The following is a 23,986-nucleotide window of genomic DNA, read 5'->3' as shown; positions in this document are numbered from 1 at the left end:
GTAGGGTTTACAGAAGATCTTCTGCGCGCGCGGCATTCGCTCACATCAAAATCTTTCGTTCGTTGGTTTCCAAGGAAGCCCTGCATGAAATCAAAAAACCTTCTTCGCCTTCAACAGTCGCACAATGCATATGAAATGAATTAAGAGAAAGAAAGATATATTAAGAGAGAGAGCATTTTTCTTCAATCATATATGTATTATGTACATATTATTGGCATTTTTCTTCAATCATATATGTACATATTATTGTAATTTGTACATATATGTAAGAGAGAGAGAGAGAGACCAATCTTCTCTTTGGAAGGTGGACTTTGGCTCTAAGTTATAACCTCTAGGTGAGTCATTGCCGTGGGTCGAACCATTGGACCAAAAGTCTTATGCGACTAATGAATTGGGCCGGTTAGGTTGGGTTGGGTTGGTTCAATCTAGGCCGAGTCTGATGAATGGGATACACATGTTGCGTCGAGTTAGTTGTCGAGGAAGATAGGGGAGCAGCGTCCCTATTAACAACCAGATCAATATCCTAATATAGATCATTGTCAAGATCGTGATCACGTGGAGTCATAGTAGTCGTTATTCTTGCTATAGTCGTTTGCTTGGAGGGGCCTTAACTTGAGAAGTTCCCTCGTCGGCTCTAGGCTCAAATGTCGTTCACATGGTCCACTTTCACGCTCGTATCATCGATGTTAGGGAACACAAACACGTTGTTATAAGGGTCTTGAGTATATGAGCTCGAGTTTTAGTGTCACGAGAATTGTTGTTTCTATCTATGGTAGGTGATGATGATGGTTTGTTCCTTCTCAAGTCATTTTCCATGGAAATGTCGTTAATATGGGCTTCTCAATCAACATCCAACAAGGAAGTTTTCACCTATCACCTAATTTTCCAGAGGACCCTCATGCACCCTCGTAGTTAGTACAATTGGCCAAAGCCTGGCCTTGTAGTTGGCCTAATTAGACTCCTGTACTTGACATTGTGCATTTCAATCCATGATAACATTCATATGTGCACGTCCTCATCTACATTCGCAATGATGCGAGCAATTGAATCATAAAGGACTTTCATCATCAAAGTATCATAATTGATAGAGATACTTATCTTTATCTCTATCTTAAATTAAAGTTGAAGCTAGTGGGCATGCATGTTGGTAACATATATCTAGATTTTTCCACTTTACCTATGACATTGTTGACATCTTGCACATAGACAAGCATATTGTCATGCACAAATCTCCGTATGAAATACATTGTGTGATTCAATCTTTTATCCAATTGGTGTAGTCAAGATGCCATAGATTTGCATGTTTTTCAAGTTTTTGTCAATGTACTCCCAATATCCTTGCTATACAAGGCATCAACTCATTTTACAATTCCAACTCATAGTGTTTGTTCAATTGAGCTTACCGATTGGGATCGTGTTACCCATTCACAAACTCATATTGACAACAAATTCTTCGTCCATCTAGTTGACTTCTTTTGACTTTCCTTCTACATGACACGTGAGATGTGGTGGACTTCTTCCATAACAATGGTCGGGCCTATTTACGCAAAGGGGCCATTTCATTGACGAGAGAGTTTGATAACAATGAGACAAGTGGCTCTATATAGTATCACTCCAAGGCTTATGCTTTAGTTCTTCAACCTAATGGAGTGTATCAATGTGCATTTGTTTGCTTCCACATGCTTCTTGCCAAGGTTTGACATGAACATGCCCAGTTCACCATGTCATACATAAAGTTCTCAACAATGAATGAGTAATGAGATTCCCAATAAAATTCAAACAGACAACAATCTAGTTTCACAATGATTCCAGTCTCTGCGTTGATACCACTGCTTTCAATGATGGATACAACATACGAATATTCCTTCATGTAGTCATGAATATTTTTCTTCTCATGAGTATTCATCCTTTGATCTATTTCTCTCGAAGGGAAATCTGATTGTTCACTTTATAAGCTTTACAAGGTTTCCCAATTTAGCGCATAGGTAATCTTCAACTTTTCCCTTGGGGCACGTGTCACAATTTGAACCCCCTATCGTGGGACACTTGCCCCCATGATGCATCATTGAATAGGACAGAGCTTTAAGCTCAATTACATGAAAAAAAAGCTGTCTTCAAGCCAAAAACATTGATAATAGTGTCCTCGATGACACTTCTACCCTAGGTAGACCATCTTTGTGTACTAATCCAAACCTTAATGCTAATAATAAATCAAACTAGATTCAATAAACATATATGATATCAAACAAAGTGTGCCATTGTCCACATAGTAATAATCATGCAAAAACCTTGAATTTGAAACTTTGGGATACCTCTTTAGTTTCTCTTAAATTTGAGGTAAGGCTCGTTTGAGCCTTGCCAAACCGAGCTCAAACTGGTTAAGGAGGTTCAAACCTAACAATAAGCAATGGTTCGGTTTGAGAGTGTCAAAACTGAACCATTTAAAATTTTTGAAACTTGAACCGAACGGAACTGAACCATGAAGCCATTTGAATTGAGACCGTTTAAATTGAACCATTTAAAAAAATCCAAACCGTTAAACCATTAAAACCGTGGTTTCAGTTTTCAACCTAGGCCAAAATTCAAATTTAAAAAAAAGAAAAAAAGAAAACTAAAAAAAAAAAGAAAAAAATGTCATTATTTAAAATTAAAATTTGTTCAAAATTGTAAAGATTTTCCTAAAATGTGAGAATTAGGCTTAAAAATGAAAGATTGTTTTAATTATAAAAAAAAAACCATTAAATCGTTTAAACAACGGTTTCTAACCGTTGAAACTAAACCAAACTGAAACCGAGCCGTTAAAAAAACTTGACCTTGAACTAAAACAAGCTTTACCGTTTCAACCGTTAAGCTGCGGTTCGCTTCGGTATTGGGGGGTGAACGGTTCGGTTTCAACGATTTAATGGTTTTTAACATTGTTGACTATTACTCAAGCCTGAACCGAACCGAACCTAACAGCCAAACTTCCAAACCATTTATAAAACTGGTTTAACGGTTCGGTTTAGGCTTGAGCTGAGCCGTTGATTAAAGCTAGGTATATATATTGTGGTACTGGGGTACTCTGAAGTGCGTGTTGGGCTTGGGCTGAAGCAGAAGTAGAAGAAAAGAAGTGCGTATTTGGGAGCAAGAAGTGAAGCTGAAGTAGAAGTAGAAGTAGAAGTAGACGTAGAAGTAGAAGAAGGAAGAAGAAGAAGAAGAAGAAGGAAGAAGAAGGAAGAAGCAGAAGAAGAAGAAGGAAGAAGCAGAAGCAGAAGAAGAAGAAGAAGAAGCCGAAGCAGAAGAAGAAGACAAAAAACCCAAGAATGAAAACTTCATTTCAACATAGCTGAACAATGAGATTCTCTCCTTGGCAGCTTGCTAGCCATAGCTGCAGCCTGCATTCTCCCTGAAGATCATTCACTCTGGTTTTCTGCAACTTGGTCTCTGCTATGAGACATCCGGCGATGATGATCATGGACCTAAACAGCCAGGATGTGATAACGCATTTCAACTAGTAAGGCTTCTGAGATCTTGTTTGTATTGATTTGCAAGGCTGTTCAACTCCTGATAAAATGGATACGGTGTTCGCTGTTCATTTTTAAATTATTCCATCTGATGATGGGTATGGTGTTTGTGCCATTAGCTGATGTATTCGGATCTCCTGTTTCGTTTGATAACCAAAGCTATCCAACCATATCAGATGGAAGATGATATTCATGTCTTATCCGGCTGAATCATGTTTCTCAAAAAAACAGGACCTCAAAATAGCATTTTCTTATATGTGCATTGATAAAACTAGTTTACGTGGTACAGATATGCTGTTTTTTGAACAACGAAAGGTATTCTGAGGTCCTGTTGCCTGATTAGCAACACAATTCTATACAATAAGATATGGGCATATAATCTCTATAGATTGACAAAATTATTCCACCTAGCAATTGATAAGCTAAAAACTAGTCGATCTGATGAATTGCATGTCAAGTCCTGATTGGAGAAACTGTTTCACAGATTATGACAAGGATAGTTGTCACGAATGTATATTTATTATATATAGGAATTAGATAGGAAAATGCTTCATACAGACCAATCAGGATTGAGCTGTCAGATAGCATTATGGTATATTCTACTGATGATGGACATGACACGTTTTGCTATGAGTGCACACTATAACATATTTAATATAACGTTGTGAGTCAAAAACATTAGAAGTAGACCTGTCCGCCATTCATTAGTCTAATGGGCGCTGGATAAAAAAGAAAGTTCGATGCTCTGCAGAGGCAAAGTGGTCTGTAAGATCCAAAAACAGTATATTCATAATGTTAAGTGATATCTCACCCATACAGAAAGAAAAGCTCATTGAGTTGTCAATAAAAAGATCAACCTACCCAAGAACTGAACAAGACATCAAGGATCCCTGTGCTACAAGCATCAGCATGATCCAACAGCATTCCAAACTATCCGTGTGGGTATCATTCTGAAAGGATCCTGCATAAGCCTCTGTTTCCTTATGAATATCTCTTCCTCATCAAAGGAACATGGAGGGCGATTCTAAAAATGAGTGATGATGGAACATGGAGGGAATCAACGCCCTGGACGTACATTATTCATGCACAATTTCTAAGGTTTAGAGTTAATTCAGGGGCCAGCACAGCCAATAAGGAAACCTTTACTGCTGATCACTAATGATAGAAATGATGTGTAGTTATGGTTGGACACAGGCATTGTGGATGCACAGTCAAGATTATGAGTTATATAATCAGCTAGTTTCTCTTGTGCATCTATTTTTCTTACCACCCACTATTTGAATGAATCCATGTGACAGCACCTGCCTATGTCTTGTATGTACAACTCTTTCAAAGGATCATGTTAGAGGTCTTCTCTAATGGGGTGATTTGACCTTAGATAAGGGGATTGATTAGGTGGGAGAGTGATTCTGTTAATCTTAGTAAGTGATTTTCATTTATTATCGGTTATTCAGTACTACTCTCATGATTATGAGAGCAATTAGTGATAATCGACAAGCTCTATTAACTTGGATCCACTCTTAACCATTAAAATGGTATATCAGGTGAAAGTCAGGTACTCCATAGATGGGGCCGAATTTAAAGATTTTGCAGGGTTGAGTGCCAGATTTGGATCCCTTTTACCCACCAAAGAGGATCAGACTATTACAGCTTCGTTGGTGCTAGCAAGTCCTTTCAATAACTGTTCTCATTACTCTTCTCAGGTTGTTATCGCGTATTACTTTTTTATCATTGTATTGTACTTCTGACATCCTTTAGAATATTGGCTCTACAGCATTGTATTTCATCGTGACTGTATATAATCGTTATCAGTAGATCATCTGGATATAATTGTATTCATAAACTCCATGTATGACATTGGCTGCCTTAATTTGGTTAAATCTCCTTCTTATCATTTCAGTTGACAGGGGATATTCTTTTAGTGACTTGTGGAAATTGCAGTTTCATGACAAAAGCTCGGGAGGCTCAAGGTGCCGGAGCAAAAGCACTTATTGTGATCCATGATGAGGAAGGTGAGTGACTGAACTAACTGATTATCACTTAAATTTCCAGGAATTATGTTGCTTGAATTATGGAATATCTTCCCTCTGTGCACAGAACTGTACAATATGGTGTGCTCAGAATCTGGGGTATACACTGATATAGAAATTTCATCAGTCCTTCTGCCCAAATCTGCCCGAGAAAGCCTGCATGCTGCTTTAGAATCTGGATTAGTAGGTTTGTATGCCAGTGTCACATGCCTTATTGTATGTTTTAATTTTTTAATCGAGAATGAAATGCAGATATAGAGTATCACTTATATTATAAAATGTGCGACTCAAAGTTTAGGAAGCATGCTATACTTCAGGGTCATGAGAGATATGAGCTTACTGAGACCATAGTTGCTTATTCGTACAATATCAAACAGAGTAATTGTTATGAATATATATTAAATGATAGGCCTTTGAAATACATATGGTTAAGACTCTTCAAATGCATATGGTTGAGAGGTTAAAGGAAATAGATAGTATGCATTCTTATGGGTGTAAGGAACTGCAGGCTCAATTGTGCATCTTGTGTGTGCTGCTAAATTGTTTGCTGCAATATTTTTGATATAAAAGGTAAATACAATTTTCAAGCAGTGTATCATGATCCATAATCATAGATGATAATACCTTATATCTTTATAAGCACTGTTACACAGTAAGTTACTGAAGACAAATTTTTGCTGAAACTCTAAATATTTCACTAGTCAAAGTGAACACTTCTCGCCCTTTATTGGACAAGCTTGAATTGTTGAAGTAAGATACTTCGAGCTTCTATGCCTTTCTCCAAACAGTAATTCTGGGTTCTGTTGACTGTGGTTAGTAATTCAACTGTGTGGACATATATGGTCCAGATGTATTTTTATCACGAGTCACAATCTGTTTATAATTAACTCTATTTTTATTTTGATTTGTATTTCGTTTGCCAGCTAAGTATGTAGATTGTCGGGTAAAACTCTAAATGTTTCTCTATTCGAAGTTGATTCTTCTCACTTCATTTATGATTTCATTGGGAGAAGCATGACAAGTTGTATTTAAGATACTTGCAACTTCTATGCCATCTCCAAATAATAATCATGGTTTCTGATGACTGTGCTGTGGTAATTCAACTGTGCGGACAGATACGGGCCAGATACCAAATTTTATCCCGAGTCATAATCTATTTATAATGAACAGGCACTATCTTTATTTTAATAAAGTCTTCAGCTAATTTTGTAGACCATCCCGAACAATCTAAATGTTTCGGTTCACAAAGTTGATGCTTCTACTTCATTCATGATTCCATTGGGAGAAGCATTAAAGGTCGCATTTAAGATAATGCAACTTCTATGCCTATCTCCAAACAGTAAACTATGGTTTCTGATGACTGTGCTGTGGTAATTCAACTGTACGGACAGATACGGGCCAGACATGGATTTCTATAATGAGTTAGTCGATTTATAATTAGCCTGCATTATATTTATTTTGTTTGACATGACTTTAGCAAATTATGTGAACCATTGAGAAATTCTAATTATGTCAAGGTTGACACTTCTCTCTTCTTTTACTGTTCCAATTTCAATGCCTCCTTCCACAAACAGTAATTATGGTTTCTGATGATTGAGCTGTAGTGTGTGGTCAGATATGAGATGGGCTGCATAAGTATTTCAATCATGAGTCATAACTTTTTATGTACTATTAACTAACATAATATCTGTTTTTTGGCTTATCTTTTTGTTCAGATCAAGGTGGTGTATAGAGTGAATGATAATGGTCATGAATTAGAAAAGTTTACCTTGGACAATGGTCACCATTGGAGAGATATGACCCAACCAACTATATTATCATATACAGATGATAAATCTCTTCGGAGGAGAAAATCATGAATCAGAAAGGTTTTGCCTTTGGACAATGGTCACCAGAAACTAAGGGAAAGAATATTTGATGAGCATTTTGTTGTTTATTAGAGCCAATGTATTTTATGTTGAAATGGATCCTTCAATTCCTGAGGACTACAACGTGACCAAAGGTCATAGTTATATATGGATTCACAAGGAATATTTGTAGAACTTCCTGACATAACATATTCTCAGCTTTTTTAGTTCTTTAACTCAATAATACTACTATTCAGCAGAAAAGGAGTAGCTACTATATCAACAGTTTTGTCAGATTGTTTAGATACATTTTTATCGACGCCTCTCTCACCATGAAGGTTAAGTGTGAGAAAGTTGAACGACATTAACACGACGAGATTTCAAAGCTACGGTAATAGAAAATTGTGGCATGATTGTTTAAGCCAATACATGTGGTCACTTATTTTGTCTATGGTTTGATAAAATTGAAGATTACACCTAGATGACTTGTGGCTGGAAAGGATGAGGTCTTTGATATTGGTTGTTGTGGAGGTTGGAATGATGTGCATTAATCAGATTTTAGGTGGGTCTCACATGGTAGAAATGATATTTGGATATGGTATTAGTATGCTTAATGAGCCATGTAGCCCGTATTTGCAGCCCATGCACGTTCAACGGTGACTCTTTATCATGTATCTGGCAGAGGTGAGGCCTTATAGAAGAAGTCAATCGATCATTCTGATGTTCCGTTCAATTTGCTAATAATATAAGAGTTGTTTCTGTCCATATAAGCCTTTGGCAAAGTTATGTCGGGCCTATGGAAGAACTCAAATTTATACGAGTTCTTTTGTGTCCCATGTCCTAATACAAAAGGTTGTTTCAAGTTGCACAAACAAACACATTTTATAAATTTTGATACAACCAAACAAGAAAGTTCCAATCTTAGTTATTAAGAAGCACATAACTCAATGGATGAGTCTATACTCTCTATTCTAAGACCTTCCAATCTCATATCGTCTCTCACTTTTGGTGTGAATAGGATAAGGCATGCGAGGGTCATGTATCTTTAGGAAACCTACAGCTTTTGATTTTCATTTAGTATAGATAACCCAGATTCAGCCATATTTGTAATCGTTATTTGTCTCATAGGCTGATTTTGGCTGCTACTAGATGTTATACATATACATATATGATATACATATGCATTTTGCAATTGATTGGAATCTCTTGCTCAGATTCATACATCTATTTGGCCTCTTAAAAGATGTCAAGATATCTTTATTACTTTTTGTACATCATATTTACCCTCTACTAACAATAATTAAATCACTCTCCCTCTCTCCACATGGATTTCCTTTGTGGGATATCTTTGTCTCCTTTGTCTTACTCTCAAACACTGACACAAAAAAATAGACAACAAGTTAGATATGGCAATGCCTCACAACATCACATCCTTTCAATTATTAGGATTTACAATGGATACCATTTTCATTACACATGGATCATGATCTGAACATGTGCATATATTTACATAGCTACAAGATGCTACACTTTAAATTGGCACGTCCTCAAGAATCCTTATCCTTATTCTTGTTTTCACACTTGTGTGGTTTGGTTCTTTTGACATCAACATTCCTCTACCCATATAGAAGAAGTCACGAATGAGTGAGTTCTCTGACTTTGCACCGCATACTCTATGAACCCATTGTTTGACAAGCTCATCAAATTATGTTTGTATGCAACAATCATTTCGGAAAGGCGTTCCTTTGTACGATCCAAGTCATTCTTTTGGTATACAGTTTCCCTATACATCTCATTGCAAAACTCGGTTCCTTTCATCATCTTAGCATTGGAAAAGGTGGAAAGTCCATAATGTTTTTGAAGCAGCATCACCTTCTTCTACGAGTACTATGATCCTTCTCCCAACTCTACCATGGTGGTTTACTTCAATGCTTTGAGTGGTTTACGAAGGATTGGTTGAGGATTCATGGGCTAGAAAGCAGTTGATGAGGCTCATTTGTGCGGAATATAATGCATCTACCAGTGAGTCATGGTTCAAATCGAGTTTGATGTGGAACGATGAGGCATCGATTTTGAGTTGGGATGATTTGAGGTAAGATAAAGGTGACGAAGGAGGAGGCTCTTGGGACATAACAACACGAGCATGATGTGGACGGACACTTTGGTATTTTGGGTCCCCATGTCCTGGCTTGGTATGAGCTTTTAGGCTTAGCCGCCCTCCCCCTCCCTAGACACAAGCACTACTACTACTAGAACACACACACACACACACACACGTAGCAATGTGCTCGGTTCGGTTTCTTTGCCTTGAAACCAAACCGAACCGAACCATTTATACAGAACAAAAAACTAAACTGAACGTGTGTGGTTGAAAGATTCGGAAATAGTAGAAGGGCTGAGAGCACGTCGGAACTTAGAAGAACATGGAAGCGAAGAAAACCAGTAGACTAGTTTGAAAAGGAGAAGACGAAGACGAAGACGAAGAAGAAGAAGAAGAAGAAGAAGAAGAAGAAGGAAAGGAAGAGAGCTTTCCTTCTGGTATATTTGGCCATGCCTCTCCTTCCTTGCTCGTGGCAGCACGCCTTCCCTCCATCTCACAACCGAGGTAAAGATGAATCTCTCTCTCTCTCTCTCTCTCTCTCTCTCTCTCTCTCAATCAGTTTCTCTTCTTTCGTTCTCTCCATATCCCTTCCTTCAACTCTTTCCTTCATGTAGACCCTTCATTCTCATTTGTGTGTGATATAATGGCTTTGAATATATCCAGATATCATATTATTATTAGCTCAATTCAGTCCCGAAGGTTTCGAAAACAAAGGCGTAAGTCTCTAGTTTCTCTTAATTTCTCTTTTTCCATCTGTGAGCAGACTTTCTTGTTTACCTCTAGTAATCTTTTTAAAATCTTTGTAGGTCTATGTAATATAATTGACGTCATTTTAACTTCCCTCGTCAACCAGCCTTTAATGGTGCGTAAAAATACAGATTAAACCTTTTGTTTATTCTTTGTTTCTATTTATTTTTTAGTTTCTTTTTATGTGTTTCTGGTCTTAAAGCTTTTCTTATTGAAGATCCAATGCTTTTCTGTGTGATATGATCATTTAAGCCTCAAAATTTCTTTAACCTTAGATTATCGGAAACTCTCTCAGAAATGAAGATGTATGAAATTCATTGTCTTCTACAATTTTAGCTTCATTTTCCCCATAATTACACTTATACGTTGCTTTCTACCTGTTCCTTTGTTATGTTTTTTTGTGGAATTCAGCTTCATTTTCTCCATCCTTAGCTAATAACTTGTGAGAATCAAAGCTTATTTTATTTCACCATGCATGCGTATATTTCATTCACGTTTAATACATGTTTACTACTGATGTTTTCAGAAGAACTCTCTTAACAGGCAAACTTCCTTTTTTCATGCACTACTCAAATAAGAGCAAGCTTTCTCCAGAAAATTTGCACTGATTAATAAACTTCTTTACTGTAATATTGTAATGAAGGAATCATCAAGCTTTTGTAATTTTTGATGTTGTAGCAACTTGTAATAAAATAGGTTCCTTGGTAGAAATTCGCATAATGATCAAGTCATCACATGCTTCCTTGAAACATCCTTTTCCCACATTGTGCAGTTATAGGGCTAGTGGTAGTAGCAGGTGCGGGGATATTCACAATATGGCTTCATAGATCTCTGTATAGGTCAATACATAGATCGATAAAACCTCCTCCTCCAAAGATCTGTGGATCTCCTGATGGCCCAATCATCACTGCATCTCGAATAAAGCTGAAGGATGGACGCCACATTGCGTATAAAGAAACTGGTACTATTCCTCGCGAAATAGCACAATACAAAGTCATCTTCGTGCACGGATTCAATGGAAGTCGTCTTCAGGTTCCAGACTTCCCTCAGGTCTGTGTCTGTTCAAGGCATTCTTTTTATTTGGTTGATTTTATTGCCAGTAGGTATTTGATTGTTGCATTTTTTTCCTACATCCTTTGACTACCTAAATATCTATAAAATTTAAGTAAAGTTATGTTTGGTTTTAATTAGGCAAGTTACTTTTGCTCATAATTAGTGCCTAATAGGCTGATTAATTAGTTAGTCTGTTCAGGCTATTGATCGATTGGGAAGCAATCTCTATTTAGGGGGCAAGCTAACTCAGTTATGTAATTAGTGACTAACTGATTTGAATTATGTGTTGATTAAAAAAACATATTGCTAACAGAAGGATATTGCAATAACTATATAAAACTAAGAGCCATACTGGTAAATAGGCAAAAAGATGAGGGGTACATTCTTTACACTGCTCGTTTCCAGGAATTCCTCCAAAAGCATTCTATCCATGTGTTGAGCTTTGACAGAGCTGGGTATGGACAGAGTGATCCCAATCCAGGAAGAGGTCTAGAAAGTGAGGCTCGTGACATAGAGCAAATCGCAGATCTTCTTGGGTTTGGAGATACTTTTTACCTCTTAACAGAATCAATTGGTGGATATTCAGGGTGGAGCTGCTTGAAATACATACCAGAAAGGTGAGTCCCTTGCTAATTTGGTGTATATCTCATACCTCTTGTTATTGTTAAAGCTAAAGCACAACATATGTGAGAGAAATCCTCTTGCTATTTGCTATTGTTACTTAGTAGATATGCTGAGCCTCTTCTTATCGTTGAAGTTAAGTATCACATAAATGAGTTGGTATTGATAGTATGTATATATGCTGAAGAGAAGTAAGATATTTGTGAGAGCTAGTGTTCATGTTGAGCTTCTTGTTATTGAGAGAAATCCTCTTGCTATTTGCTATTGTTACTTAGTAGATATGCTGAGCCTCTTTTTATCGTTGAAGTTAAGTATCACATAAATGAGTTGGTATTGATAGTATGTATATATGCTGAAGAGAAGTAAGATATTTGTGAGAGCTAGTGTTCATGTTGAGCTTCTTGTTATTGTAAAGTTCAAGTACCACATAGGGCGAGCATCTTATTACTCTGGAATATCTCTTTAGTCTCATGTTTTCGCTGAAATATGTATCATGTACTACCCATTTATTGTGATCTATTTGTTTTACATAAGAGAACCTGGATTGTTATTTTAAATAGGCTAGCTGGAGTGGGGATGATGGTGCCAGTTACCAACTTTTGGTGGAAGTGTGTCAGTAAAGATGAGTTTAAGAACGCTTTTAGAACTCAGACACTGATGGATCGTGTTTTCTTGCGAGTCGTGCATTATGTGCCGAGCCTCACTTACCTATTCTTGACCCATCCTTGGATACCCAAAGCTAATGGTTTACAGCTCAGGCCAGAAGTTGTGAATGCATCAGATAGAGAAGTACTACGAGCTATAAGTAATTGGCCCCCAGAGAAATTAGCCGAGGTAATTTCTTCATCTCACTCGTGCTTGCAGTTTTAAGGATCTCTATTGCTTTATTCAGATAAGATAGGTAGCTATTAGATATCAAAATGTAATTAGAGGTAATCTACATTGCACAACTAATGATACAAAATGTCTGAAATATGATGAGTGACCACGATTGAGGTTCCTAATATTACAATGTTTGAGTTTTAGTTTGATGAAGGAACCAAACAAGGAATTGGAGAATCCCTATGCAGAGATGTGACAACAATGTTTGGGGACTGGGTTTTCGACCCATGTGATATTGAGAATCCGTTTTCTTCACGGCCAGGTCGTGTGCATATATGGCAAGGAGATGAAGACTACCTTGTACCTGTTGTACTTCAGCGAGTTGTCCATAGGTGCTTACCATGGATTGATTATCATGAGCTGAAGGGAGAGGGTCATTTCATTAAGCAACGAGAAGGGTTCCCTGAGTACTCCCTCAGAACTCTTTTGGAATTGGATTTTCAAGAATCTCATGTGGGTGGCTAATCGCATAAATCCATATTGAGGTCATTCCTAGTAATCAAAAGGTTTGTAGGTGTGAACACTAGGTTGAGGTGATGCATGCGTATTCAGTGCCACATCCCAGGAATAATAATATGGTAAATTTTGTATGTTTTTCCAGTAACGCAATCTGTGAGAGTTGCAAGTGTATATTTTTCCAATATAGCATACGCTAAAGGTGTTACCAGACTAGTGGTTTTTTCTTAATAATACATATACTTTGTTTTTGTTTCATTTTCAACAATTCCATCCTTGAAACCTCATTCATGGCAATGTTTTTTGTGAGAAAAATATATATTTGCTATCAAACAAACACTATGTGTCTATTGCCAGTTAACGATACCATTAACATTTTATTTACTAATCTGATGTGACACTGCAATCATTAATAAAGTATAATATTTATTTATATTCTATTTCACTTCGATTCAAGAGTGTTTAATCATGAAATAGTGAAGGTCAGCTTTCTCAATTCAAAATCTACTTCAATTAGCTTTATATGGAGTCTCTGTTTGTTTCTACATATAGATACATGCCAGTGGTTTGGTGCATACAGGTGCGTTTATAGATAGTTCCAAGGATATGGAGTGTCTATTTGTTCTACATATAGAGATAAACATGCCAGTCTTTCTAGGTCAGACAGGTGACCCTTAATGAATTTTAAGAGTTTCATCACATAACTAATGCAAACAAAAAACATCTTAACAATGTCTGCATGTGGTATGTATTACTTTACAAATAGTACACCTAGAACTTGTATCTTGAGCATCATTCAAACAAGTTATGATACCATTCAATCCAAACTAAAGTTGTATGTCTTTACAAATAGTAAACCTAGAACTTGTATCCCGAGCATCATTCAAACAAGTTATGATACCATTCAATCCAAACTAAAGTTGTATGTCTTTACAAATAGTAAACCTAGAACTTGTATCCTGAGCATCAGTCAAACAAGTTATGATACCATTCTGATTCAATCCAAACTAAAGTTGAAGTATGATTATCAATCATCACATATCATTATCAACTAATCGTTCCTCCCTGTTCTTTTTAGTTTTGTACGTGCTCATTGATCTGAGGCCATCCTTCTGTAAACCTGGGGGGTGAACAAACGGAAAAATATTCGATATAACCCGATAATCCATCATTAATGTGCATGTCAGCATCCATATCTGTGCAGAACATCGAACACACTGTTAGTCATAATGCTATCCAACAATAATAATTCACTGAATGCACCACAAGATCTAAAGTATAAACAAGAAAGAAAGATGAGAACATGACAAAACTCAAGTGGTAATTTACCTCTCAAATCAGCACACGTGTCATCATCAAGATCGTTTAATATGTCTGGTTCAAGGACATCCAAAGGCTTCCAAGGGAACTGAAAAGAAAAATTCAATATCTTGAAATAGCGTGGAAACAATGAGGTACAATATACTTCATTGAATGAAGAAAAACTCAGAAGCATCAACATTTTGACACGAACATGCAAATAAAATATAACTCACAGAATGAGGAGCAGATACACGTGGGAAAGGAATGCAACTTCGATAGTTCCTAGTCATTTCGACTCTCTTGGCTATTTCTGAAAAATAAATAACAGCAATACATTTAACCATGGCCACTTACATAACTGCTTGATAAGAGTATTCGTCTTATAAGCTCTTAACTAAAACCTACAAGATCACTCTAGAATGTATCATGAGACATACCTTCATCCCTCGCTTTCTTATGAAGCATTTCCATATCATCTCCACTGACATGCAAGCTTTCAATTCCTTCTGCAGCCCACAGAGCAGCGTTCTTCTTCATTTCCTCTGTCAGATTGAGTTTGGACCGAGGTGGGAGATGAAAGGCGAGGTTCTGAGTCTTTCCTTCGGCTTTCTGCTTGGAAGTGGCTTTGCATATTGTCTCATCGACATGCTTAGAAGCGGTATTACTACTGATGCTCTTGAGGGGAGGACGTGATGACTTCTGAGAATCTGCTCTAATGGAGAAGCTCTCCTTCTCCACAGAAGCTTTCCCAGACAACTTTGCTTGGGTTGGGACATGATTGGTGATGTTAGAGAGTTTTTTTCTTTCCACAAGACCTTGCTGTTGCTGGAGACCTTTTCGTTCGTTAAGGGGATTCTTTCCTGATATCAAGAAAGACACAAGTTAAATTCAGATCTAGAGCACCATAATAGGCCTTCTAAGATAGAGCAAACTGTATTCCGTGATAAATCATATATTTTACGAGCTCTAATCCAGGAAAACATGTGTGTGGAATCTGATGAGGAACTGAATATAAAAGACATTTCTTTCGAATTGTTTAAATTTACGCAGGTATGCGTTGGCTGATTAATCTCGAAAACGAAGAAAACTATCCGTTAAAGTTTTGGTTTAAAGAGATTTAGATACAGCGTTCAGATCATAAACACTCTTCGGAAACACTCTAATACAGGAAAACCTGTGTTTGGAATCTGATGAAGAACTCAACAAAAAAGACATTCCTTTCGAACTGTTTAAATTGACGCAGGCGTGCGTTGGCTGATTAATCTTGAAAAAAAAGTAAACTATCCGTCAAAGTATTCGTTTAAGGAGATATATATACAGCTTACAGATCATAAACACTTTTCGGAAAGAAAAAAAATTAGCATAAAAACTGTGAGAAATCTTGGTTCAAACCTCTTCAATATTGGTTCTCAAAAGTTTTTGAAATAAAAAAGAAAAGTTTTCCTTCATGATTAAAGACATATTTCGTCGTCCTCTTTCGCGTACAAATGTACACGGACGATAACAGTCTATACTTGTTGTGAATGAATTGACATTTGCCAAAACTTGGCTTTCAAACGAATTCTCAAACGCATATTTCCACGAAAAAAGAGCCTACATGGAAGTTCAGAATCTGAAGGAGAACAACCGCGGAAGACAAAAACAAAACACACCTGAAGAAAACCGTGGGAAATGGAGCAGGCATGGGGATGAAGACATACCAGAGAGTAGAGAATTTGGTACATTTTCATCTTGGAGGGGACGAAGCCGAGTGGATCGCAGCGCCATGGAAGAAGATGCCTGTGACGATGAGAGAAGACGAGGAAGAAGAAATAATTCAGAGAGAGAGAGAGAGAGACGTTGAAGAAGAGAGAGATAGACAGTCGTTTTGAAGGGGGAAATTTTTGTATGCGCTAATTTGGGTGTGTAGATTTCATTACATTATACATATACAGTACTGTTATACATATACATTATTCGTTCTTCGATGGGATTGGTTTCACACTTGGCGCGGACACTCTCTGCCTGCTGGCTTTTGTCCTGCCTGTTGGCTCTCTCATACACACATTTGTTTTCCCATATATATATATATATATATACTACGGCACCAAATTCCAATAACAAACAATTACCCCCGTCTCGCCCCGCCATCAAGGGTCGAACTTTGTGTATCCGAGCATAATTCCCATAATGCTCACGGATCAATCCATGACATATAGGCATGTGAGCTGGCATTTCATGCACGTGCATTTGTGTCGATCGAAGACAATAACCTCTCCCGTGTATTTGAGGTATGGAGTGTCATCTCGTCTAGTAATTGTTAGTGAGTAAGCGATGTGGTAATTCATTACCAATTGAGTGCTCCTCTCTTCAGACTCCTCTATTGAGATGGAAAACAAAGTCTCAACTCTTGAGTCTAAATTCGATCATATGGCAAAGATTGGCTTGGTAATTGTGCAAAATATTATTTTGGAATCGTTAAAACAATTAGTGTATATGTTGTTGCAACTTGTCTCGTGGTTTCACGAACATGCAAATGCATTATGGAACCTGCACAAAACAAAGTAATGGTGGAAAAACAGGTTTACAAGCTTATGGAGCTCTGGTCTTCCATTTACACAGCTTGTATTCCTATGGATATGTCTATTGGGGTGCTCCCGATTGGGTCTAATCTTCAAAAGAGATTGATAGCCTCACTGCATTGTGCAAGATGTGTTGGATGATTGGAAACGATCCCACGCTTATTATGGACTAGCTCATTCACTATAACATTTGTATGAAGGTTAAGGTGAAGTGTGTCTCTTTATCACAAATTTCCTAGCCGAAGGTTTGGGAAACACTTTTAGCTATTTGGCTAAAATCCGTGCATCGAATCCAACAATGCCTATTTTCTCCAATGGACACGATTTTGGGCACTCTAGACCATTTGGACAGCCCACAGTAATAAGGTCTTTGATTGAATCCAACTACATGAAGTTAGCTTCTTTAAACAATCCCTTAGGCAATCTCTATTTGATTGTCTGCAACTTAGAGACATCACATTGCAAATTTACAATGTTTGCTTGGAGTGATTTTAAGCTCTTTAGTGTTTAATCGACTAGTAATAAAAGTGTTACTAAAAAAACGTTGTTTTCAGTATGTCCTTATTCTATGCCACTTTCTTAAAGAGGATACATAATTACAAAATGTGTGGCGTTTTTGAAACTTTTGTTACATGGAATTTCCATAGTACAAATCTCACAATCTCTCAAATAAGGCTTTTTTATGTACATTTGAGAGATAATGCAACCCACGGGTAACTAACTGACAACTCTTGTTGAGCATAGTTACATAGGATGCAGTTTTCAGATCAAAATACACACATGGAAACGAGATAGGAAAAGAAAAATCAAAGGGTGAAAAACTGGTCATTCCCAGTGGCTATGCTCTCAAGTTGCAGAGAAAATAAAACATCAAAAGAAATGGCATATATACAAAGAGGATTGGCCACCAACAGTAAAATATCAAGAGTATAGTTACAATCAACAATGATAGAAGGTAAAGGACTTGGATTTCCTAAACAACCCAAATGTTGTCCTTCTAAAAAAACTTCTCTCTGGCTTGCTGTGTCCTTCTTTCAAAGATTTTGTATGCAATGATGCATTAGCATTAGTAGCATTCCACATCACTTCTCTTTGTCTCGCTTCTCGAAAATGTTGTAATAGTTTGAGAGCTTTGTCTTTACCCCTAGGGCTTCCATTTACTGATAACATCACGAGTGATGGAATGACTCCTTCCCTTAGTATCACTTGGCTATGTTCATGATTACTGGTAGAAATCACTAGTAGAATACTGGCAACAATTTCTTTCTCCTTTGATGATCCACTATCCAAAAACTCGACTAAAGTAGATATGCCACCATCCTCCTCAACAATGGCTGACCTCCCTTCCTCTATAGAAGCCAAGTTATACATTATAGTGATGCATTTCTCTATCAATTCAACATCTCCTAAGCTCAATAAATGGAAGAGCTTGGGGATCGCACCATCTCTTAATATACACAGATGATTTCCTGAAAAAATACTTAGATTGAATAAGGTAGTGAGGGCATCCTTCACTCCTTGAGAGGAGCCATTTTCAAGATGGTTTACCAAGAATTGTACAGCTCCAGATGAACCAATGGCTGCCTTATTCTCATCCAAACATGATGTGGTAAGCAACACAACAATGGCAGCTTCCCTTACATGTAAAGAAGTTTCGGGACCAAGCAGAGCTAATAGTAATGGAAGAGCACCTGCCTCTATTATCTCGGCTTTGTTTCTGTCCAACATTATTCGGAAAAAAACACTCATTAGTTATACGATGATGAAACAAACATTATCAGGGCAGAATGTTTGTGGCAAGCTAGCTTATGCAATGAAAAACAACAAGAGCAAAACACCAAAGTACCCCTTACTTTCAGATATTTACTAGAATACCCCTATGGAATAGTAAATTTTGTACTAATAGAACATATTCTGGTAAATTTTGAAGGGAATTTCAGTATTTTGTTGTTTCCCAAAAATCTACTGAAAATTTTGATATACCTTTGATTGTTTATGGCCACATTTAACAATGCAAAACATGCTGTTGTTTGGGCATCCTCATCTCCAGCTTTAGTTGTGTCCCTCAAGAATCCTACTAAAGCTGGAATAGAACCAGATTCACTAATATAGATTCTAGCATTGGCATCATCTTTTGTTAGAAACCGAATCTCCTCTGCACCTCTGTGTTTCATTGCTATAGAAGTAGAAGAAGATAACAAGGATACAGATTCCTGAATGCTATTTGTCCTTAACATACCTCCTCGTGGGCTAGAGTAACTCCCTCCGATCGACTCATCAGTGGCTATAACAGAAGATTCATCATTTCCAACTATGCCAAATCTAGGAGCCATAGTGAATATCCCATCATTCTCTGGAGAAGCTCGTTCACAATGAGAAGTATTATTGGACTTCGTCGGGGCCGATAGAGAGAATCTATTATACCTCCAATCTGTTACAGATGGCGGGGGTGATGGAGGTGTAGGGATAGGTACTGAATGTCTCTCGCACCAACTCATAATCAGAGCTTTCACACAATAATTGGGAGTAACATCAAGATGGGTGAGCTTTTGCTGAGTTTTTGGGCATGTATCATGACCCTCTTCAAACCATTTCTCTATGCAAACTCTCTCATAGGTTTGTCCAGAGGATATGATGACTGGATCTGACATTAGTTGTAAGGAGATAGGGCATCGAAATTCCTCTGGTGGTACTGAAGAAAGTCGTAAACAACTCAATCCTTCCTTATTTCCATTGTTCACAATTCTTTTGTGATGGAATTCAGAGCAACAAAGCTCTGAGCTAAAGTCGCTATCTTGCCCACTAGTACTGGCTTCAGAACCCCTTTCTGAAGGTGATGGAGGACAAGAGCTCATTGTGTCTACAATCAAGCTCTCGTCTGTACTCGTGAGATTCTGTGCTTTAGTATACTTGCGGAGAAGGTGCAGTAGGTAAAGAACTATCAGCTCTTTCTTCTTGTCTTCCTCTTTACGTGTTTTTTCAAGCAGTTTTCTCAGAGCTTTCTTCTCAGCAATGAGTGTCTTGGCTGTTTTCATACCTAGCTTCCATATCACTTTGTCGAAAACATCTAGTTCTGTTGATGCATTAAAACCAGGTGCTTCTTTCTCTTTCTGCAAAAGTGCAACTATCTCATTGCCTGCCTCTTGATCTGATGAATCTGGCTGAAGAACTATCATCTTCAAGTCACTAATAAAGGCACTTATCTGCAGAAAATGAACAGAAAATATTTGTTTTCATGGAAAGAACACCAAACAGCATGAAGCTCTACTATGTATAACATTTCCTTTCTTATCTTGGATTCAATTTCCACCTTTAACTTCAGTGAATACCTGCTGAGCAAGGTCATCAGGAACACTTGATTCCAGCCTTCTCAAGCTTTGGTCCAGTGTCTCTTTAACTTTCTCGAATTTGGATGTGACAGAATCATGGGTGATTGCCTTCAAGGAAAGATAGGATCAAAACCTTACACAAGCTCTTCAACTACCATGTACTACATAATACTTCAAAAAGCTATTCTAATATATACCAGGGACAATTTTGGGACGAAAGGATTTCACCACTAAAGTTCAACATATTCAGAGCCTGTGCTTTAAAAACTGACAAGGATACCCCCAAATTGTTTTAGAATTTACCGAAATACCCCTAATTTTTAATAAAATATTAGCACGAATGATTGGATTATTAGGATAGCTAAGTATAAGCTTTCATTCCCTAATTAAAAGCAGAATTTTATGCATCTTGATTATAGCCTCTGATTCTCTAATTAGAAATAATTGGAGAATTATGAACTTTAGTCATGGGTATGGTTTCTCATTCCCTATTCAAAATTAGATTATTAGTATTATGGGTTCTCATGCTTGCTTTGATTACTATCAACAAATTATGTTGATTATTTAGTGGACTCATTAAGAAAGGCAATAGGAACTTTAGGGTATTCATGTAATTTAAAACATTCTTAGACTGTTCTGGTGGATGTTAGGGATATTCTGGTACATTGTTTACAGAAGGTAGGGTTGTTCTGGTAATTTGTAACAAAATTAGGGTTATATTGGTGTTCTGCCCTACATATTGACAGGAAAAGGAAGCTAGACGCTGTTACCAGGTAAAGTTTGCTAGAATTGGCAGTTCTCTGAAGAAACAACTTTGCTCTATCTATAGCCCAATGTACTCCACATAGAGCTTGCATGCCAGACTTTGGTGGCCGAAGAGCTTCAAATACAGGGATAAACTCCATGATTCTTTGGACCAACATTGCAAGCCTGTGGCACACATCTCCATATATCTGTTGAAAACACATGAGAAATAAATATAAATCATGTATCATTTCATTTACTGGTTCAGAATAAAATCTCTCATCACAAAGAAAAAATCATTTATTAGAACCAGAAAAGAGAAAGGATTTTTTAACCATTTGTTCAACCGAATCCGTTTCTTCTCCTAGGTTTCCACTGACCTCCATGGATTCTTCCCTCAAGAATGATTTCTGTGATGATATATGCAAAAATTAATGCATAAGCTGGTTAGATTGTTGTAAATAGATTTAGCTTCTAACAACAGAAAATTATCTTAAACAGGAGTGAAATGTGTGCAGTATCAGATTTTCTTTTGGTCCACTCGACATGATATGCATGTGTGAGCATAATGTACAACCTGACAAGATCTTAGTAAAAACATTTTCCGGCTTCTGGAAATGATGCATAACATGGTTAGATCTTAGTAAAAAGGTTTCCCTATTAACTTCTTGTTTCTGGAAAGTATGTCTATATATGATCCATAACATGGTTTAATATTAGCAAACAGATTTCCTATCTACCTTCTGCAAATGATATTATAAGGGAGTTAATTCCAGTGACTCTTCCTTCAATAATGATTCTTGTGATGCAACATATAAAATGCATCAACTGATGGGGTCTTAGTAAATGGTTATGTCTTTGGACTTCAGAAAAGTGATGTATAAAAGGAGTGAAATGTGTTCAAATGTCAGGTGGTTCTGAGAGAAAATTAGGGAGATGATACAGAAATGTAAAATCCTGGCTCTAAGAAAGAAATATATACTCTATATTCTCTGTCCATAGCTTCTTCACCCAGAAACCAGATTTTGAATTAGTATTAGAATTAGAATTAGAATGTTTATCGTCCATAAAGAGGCCAAGTTGAAATGCTTCTCTAATCCAACATATGTGGAAGAAATTCCTCTATAGTGGAAGAAACTTGAACGTCCTAGGAAAGAAAGTTGTGAAATTCCATTCTCAAACGGAATTTATTTCACTGTAGTAGAAGCATTCTTTGGGAATATGGTATTTCGAAATTTCTCTTCCATATATTCCCAGATTCTGAAGTAGGAACTAGTATTAGACAGAAATTCTTCATGAATTCATCAAATACGGAAGCCATTCTGAAGAGATAGTGTAGGAAAAGACTGTAGAAGGTTACTTACTAGCAAAAGAAAGGTATACTGATATGAACAATTCTATGTTCACAAACATCAGATTCAGAAGGAAATGCTAAAAGAGGAGCCAATTCTGTAATTTTCATTGAGGTTTTTTGCTGATGCATCAGCCAAGAAAGATGCAGTATTATAGAATTTCCATCTTTCATGGTCCATAGCTTCTTAACAGAGGTCAGATTATGTTGAAGCGGAAAAAGTTGAAAGAGGAGAATTTTCTTTAACTATTCACTGGAAATTGTCCCTAGTCTATCAGATGTGAAGGCTATTTCTTTGTACTTTGAAGAAAACTTGTATCATAGACTTGCAAAAAAAGAGGAGAAAACGAATTAAAGGAAGAGAAAGTGTTGTAATTTAAATCTTACGTAATCCATCAAACATGGAAGAGATTTCTCTGTAGGTTGACCCAATCTTATATCAGATATATGGTGATGTAAATTTCAAATTACTACCGGAAGTGTTAAAAGAGGCGAAAAGACTGCAATTTGCACTGGAATTCTCACTTAATCCATCAGATACGCAAGTCAATTCTCTGAAATTTGAAGCGCGACCTTGTACCAGCTATATTATTGTGGTATTACCAGTTTTCTTACGGGAAGAATTAAAAGACGAGGAAATCTCCTTCTTTTTCCTAAAACTCTTCCATGGTCCATGAGATATCAAAGACATTCCTCCATGGTCTGAAGCAAATTTGCCTCTATTTCTAGATCTGTCGCCAAGGCAATCAGACGTAGATTCAAAGAAAGCAGGACAAATCATGTGAATTTCATCTGGAATTTTCACAATGTGGTGAAATTCGCCACTTTCTAAACAAACAAGATAGTTGTAAGAAGAAGAGCGCGCGGCTCGTTCTACTCGTTCTGACCTTTGGCTAAATCTTGAAGAACTAGTGATTCTTTCTGTGCAAGTAAAAGGGAAGAGGACGGGAAGCAACAACATGGTTAGACAGACAGACAGACAGACAGACAGACAGAGAATTACCTCTCAAGAAGAAGATCTGTTCGGACAGAATCCAGTGATCTTGGAGATTTCATCGAGAGAGAGAGAGAGAGAGAGAGAGAGAAAACAGTCTTGGTGATGGAGGTGAGAGGAGGGAGGGAGAGGATCCAATACATACCACAAACTGATCACTCCCTCTATTTTTACTTTTATTTTTTCTTTGTTAAAAATGACTGAAGCAAGGGAAGCATCCCAAGTTCAAATCCCCCCCCCCCCCCCACCCTTTGAATGATGATGATGATGGATGATGATGCATGATGAGGATGATGATGATGCATGATGATGATGAGTATGATGATGATGATGATGATGATGATGATGATGATGATGATGATGATGATGATGGATGATGGATGATGTATGATGATGTGTAAGTTGAGTGGAAGGACCTATGAGAAGGCTTTCATCTTCTTGTTCTTCCCAAGGGACCATACTCAC

General features: G+C 37.2%; 3 protein-coding genes and 1 long non-coding RNA gene across 8 annotated transcripts; 2 read left to right on the top strand and 2 right to left on the bottom strand.

Annotated features, from left to right (window-relative positions):
• The first annotated feature begins 3,107 nt into the window (after positions 1 to 3,107).
• Positions 3,108 to 7,418, top strand: LOC147857975 (uncharacterized). Of its 2 annotated transcripts, XR_015530454.1 has the most exons (4): positions 3,108 to 3,493; positions 5,048 to 5,206; positions 5,404 to 5,515; positions 7,249 to 7,418. It is a non-coding gene; the product is annotated as an uncharacterized LOC147857975 (long non-coding RNA). The 2 variants fall into 2 exon arrangements; XR_015530453.1 differs by lacking the exon at positions 5,048 to 5,206 and having other exon boundaries at positions 3,123 to 3,493; positions 5,411 to 5,515.
• Positions 7,419 to 9,829: 2,411 nt separating this feature from the next.
• Positions 9,830 to 13,508, top strand: LOC147857974 (uncharacterized). Its single transcript, XM_087327032.1, has 5 exons — positions 9,830 to 9,985; positions 11,001 to 11,278; positions 11,687 to 11,898; positions 12,463 to 12,736; positions 12,929 to 13,508. Exons 1-5 carry the CDS (start codon positions 9,931 to 9,933, stop codon positions 13,247 to 13,249), a joined length of 1,140 nt encoding a protein of 379 aa, XP_087183158.1. The 5' UTR covers positions 9,830 to 9,930; the 3' UTR covers positions 13,250 to 13,508.
• Positions 13,509 to 13,960: 452 nt separating this feature from the next.
• Positions 13,961 to 16,398, bottom strand: LOC147857973 (uncharacterized). Of its 2 annotated transcripts, XR_015530452.1 has the most exons (6): positions 16,243 to 16,398; positions 14,980 to 15,402; positions 14,776 to 14,852; positions 14,570 to 14,648; positions 14,260 to 14,436; positions 13,961 to 14,162 (listed from the first exon to the last, which is right to left on the bottom strand). XR_015530452.1 is itself a non-coding variant. In XM_087327033.1 (5 exons), exons 1-5 carry the CDS (start codon positions 16,307 to 16,309, stop codon positions 14,315 to 14,317), a joined length of 768 nt encoding a protein of 255 aa, XP_087183159.1. In that variant the 5' UTR covers positions 16,310 to 16,398; the 3' UTR covers positions 14,169 to 14,314. The 2 variants fall into 2 exon arrangements, 1 of the variants encoding a protein (XP_087183159.1); XM_087327033.1 differs by lacking the exon at positions 13,961 to 14,162 and having other exon boundaries at positions 14,169 to 14,436.
• Positions 16,399 to 17,768: 1,370 nt separating this feature from the next.
• On the bottom strand, positions 17,769 to 23,644 carry LOC147857972 (U-box domain-containing protein 45-like). 3 transcript variants are annotated; one of them, XM_087327030.1, is made up of 6 exons: positions 23,531 to 23,644; positions 21,512 to 21,586; positions 21,203 to 21,385; positions 20,433 to 20,540; positions 19,087 to 20,306; positions 17,769 to 18,820 (listed from the first exon to the last, which is right to left on the bottom strand). In XM_087327030.1, exons 2-6 carry the CDS (start codon positions 21,560 to 21,562, stop codon positions 18,043 to 18,045), a joined length of 2,340 nt encoding a protein of 779 aa, XP_087183156.1. In that variant the 5' UTR covers positions 21,563 to 21,586; positions 23,531 to 23,644; the 3' UTR covers positions 17,769 to 18,042. The 3 variants fall into 3 exon arrangements, with proteins under 3 accessions (XP_087183156.1, XP_087183154.1, XP_087183157.1); XM_087327028.1 differs by lacking the exon at positions 23,531 to 23,644 and adding an exon at positions 22,915 to 22,937; XM_087327031.1 differs by lacking the exon at positions 23,531 to 23,644 and adding an exon at positions 21,917 to 22,186.
• Positions 23,645 to 23,986: the final 342 nt, after the last annotated feature.

Source organism: Azolla caroliniana, unplaced genomic scaffold, assembly GCF_043228905.1.
Source record: "Azolla caroliniana isolate FFs.n. ecotype wild unplaced genomic scaffold, voAzoCaro1.0.p SCAF_11, whole genome shotgun sequence".
NCBI classification, from domain to species: Eukaryota; Viridiplantae; Streptophyta; class Polypodiopsida; order Salviniales; family Salviniaceae; genus Azolla; species Azolla caroliniana.
This window is presented reverse-complemented; position numbering and strand designations above follow the sequence as displayed.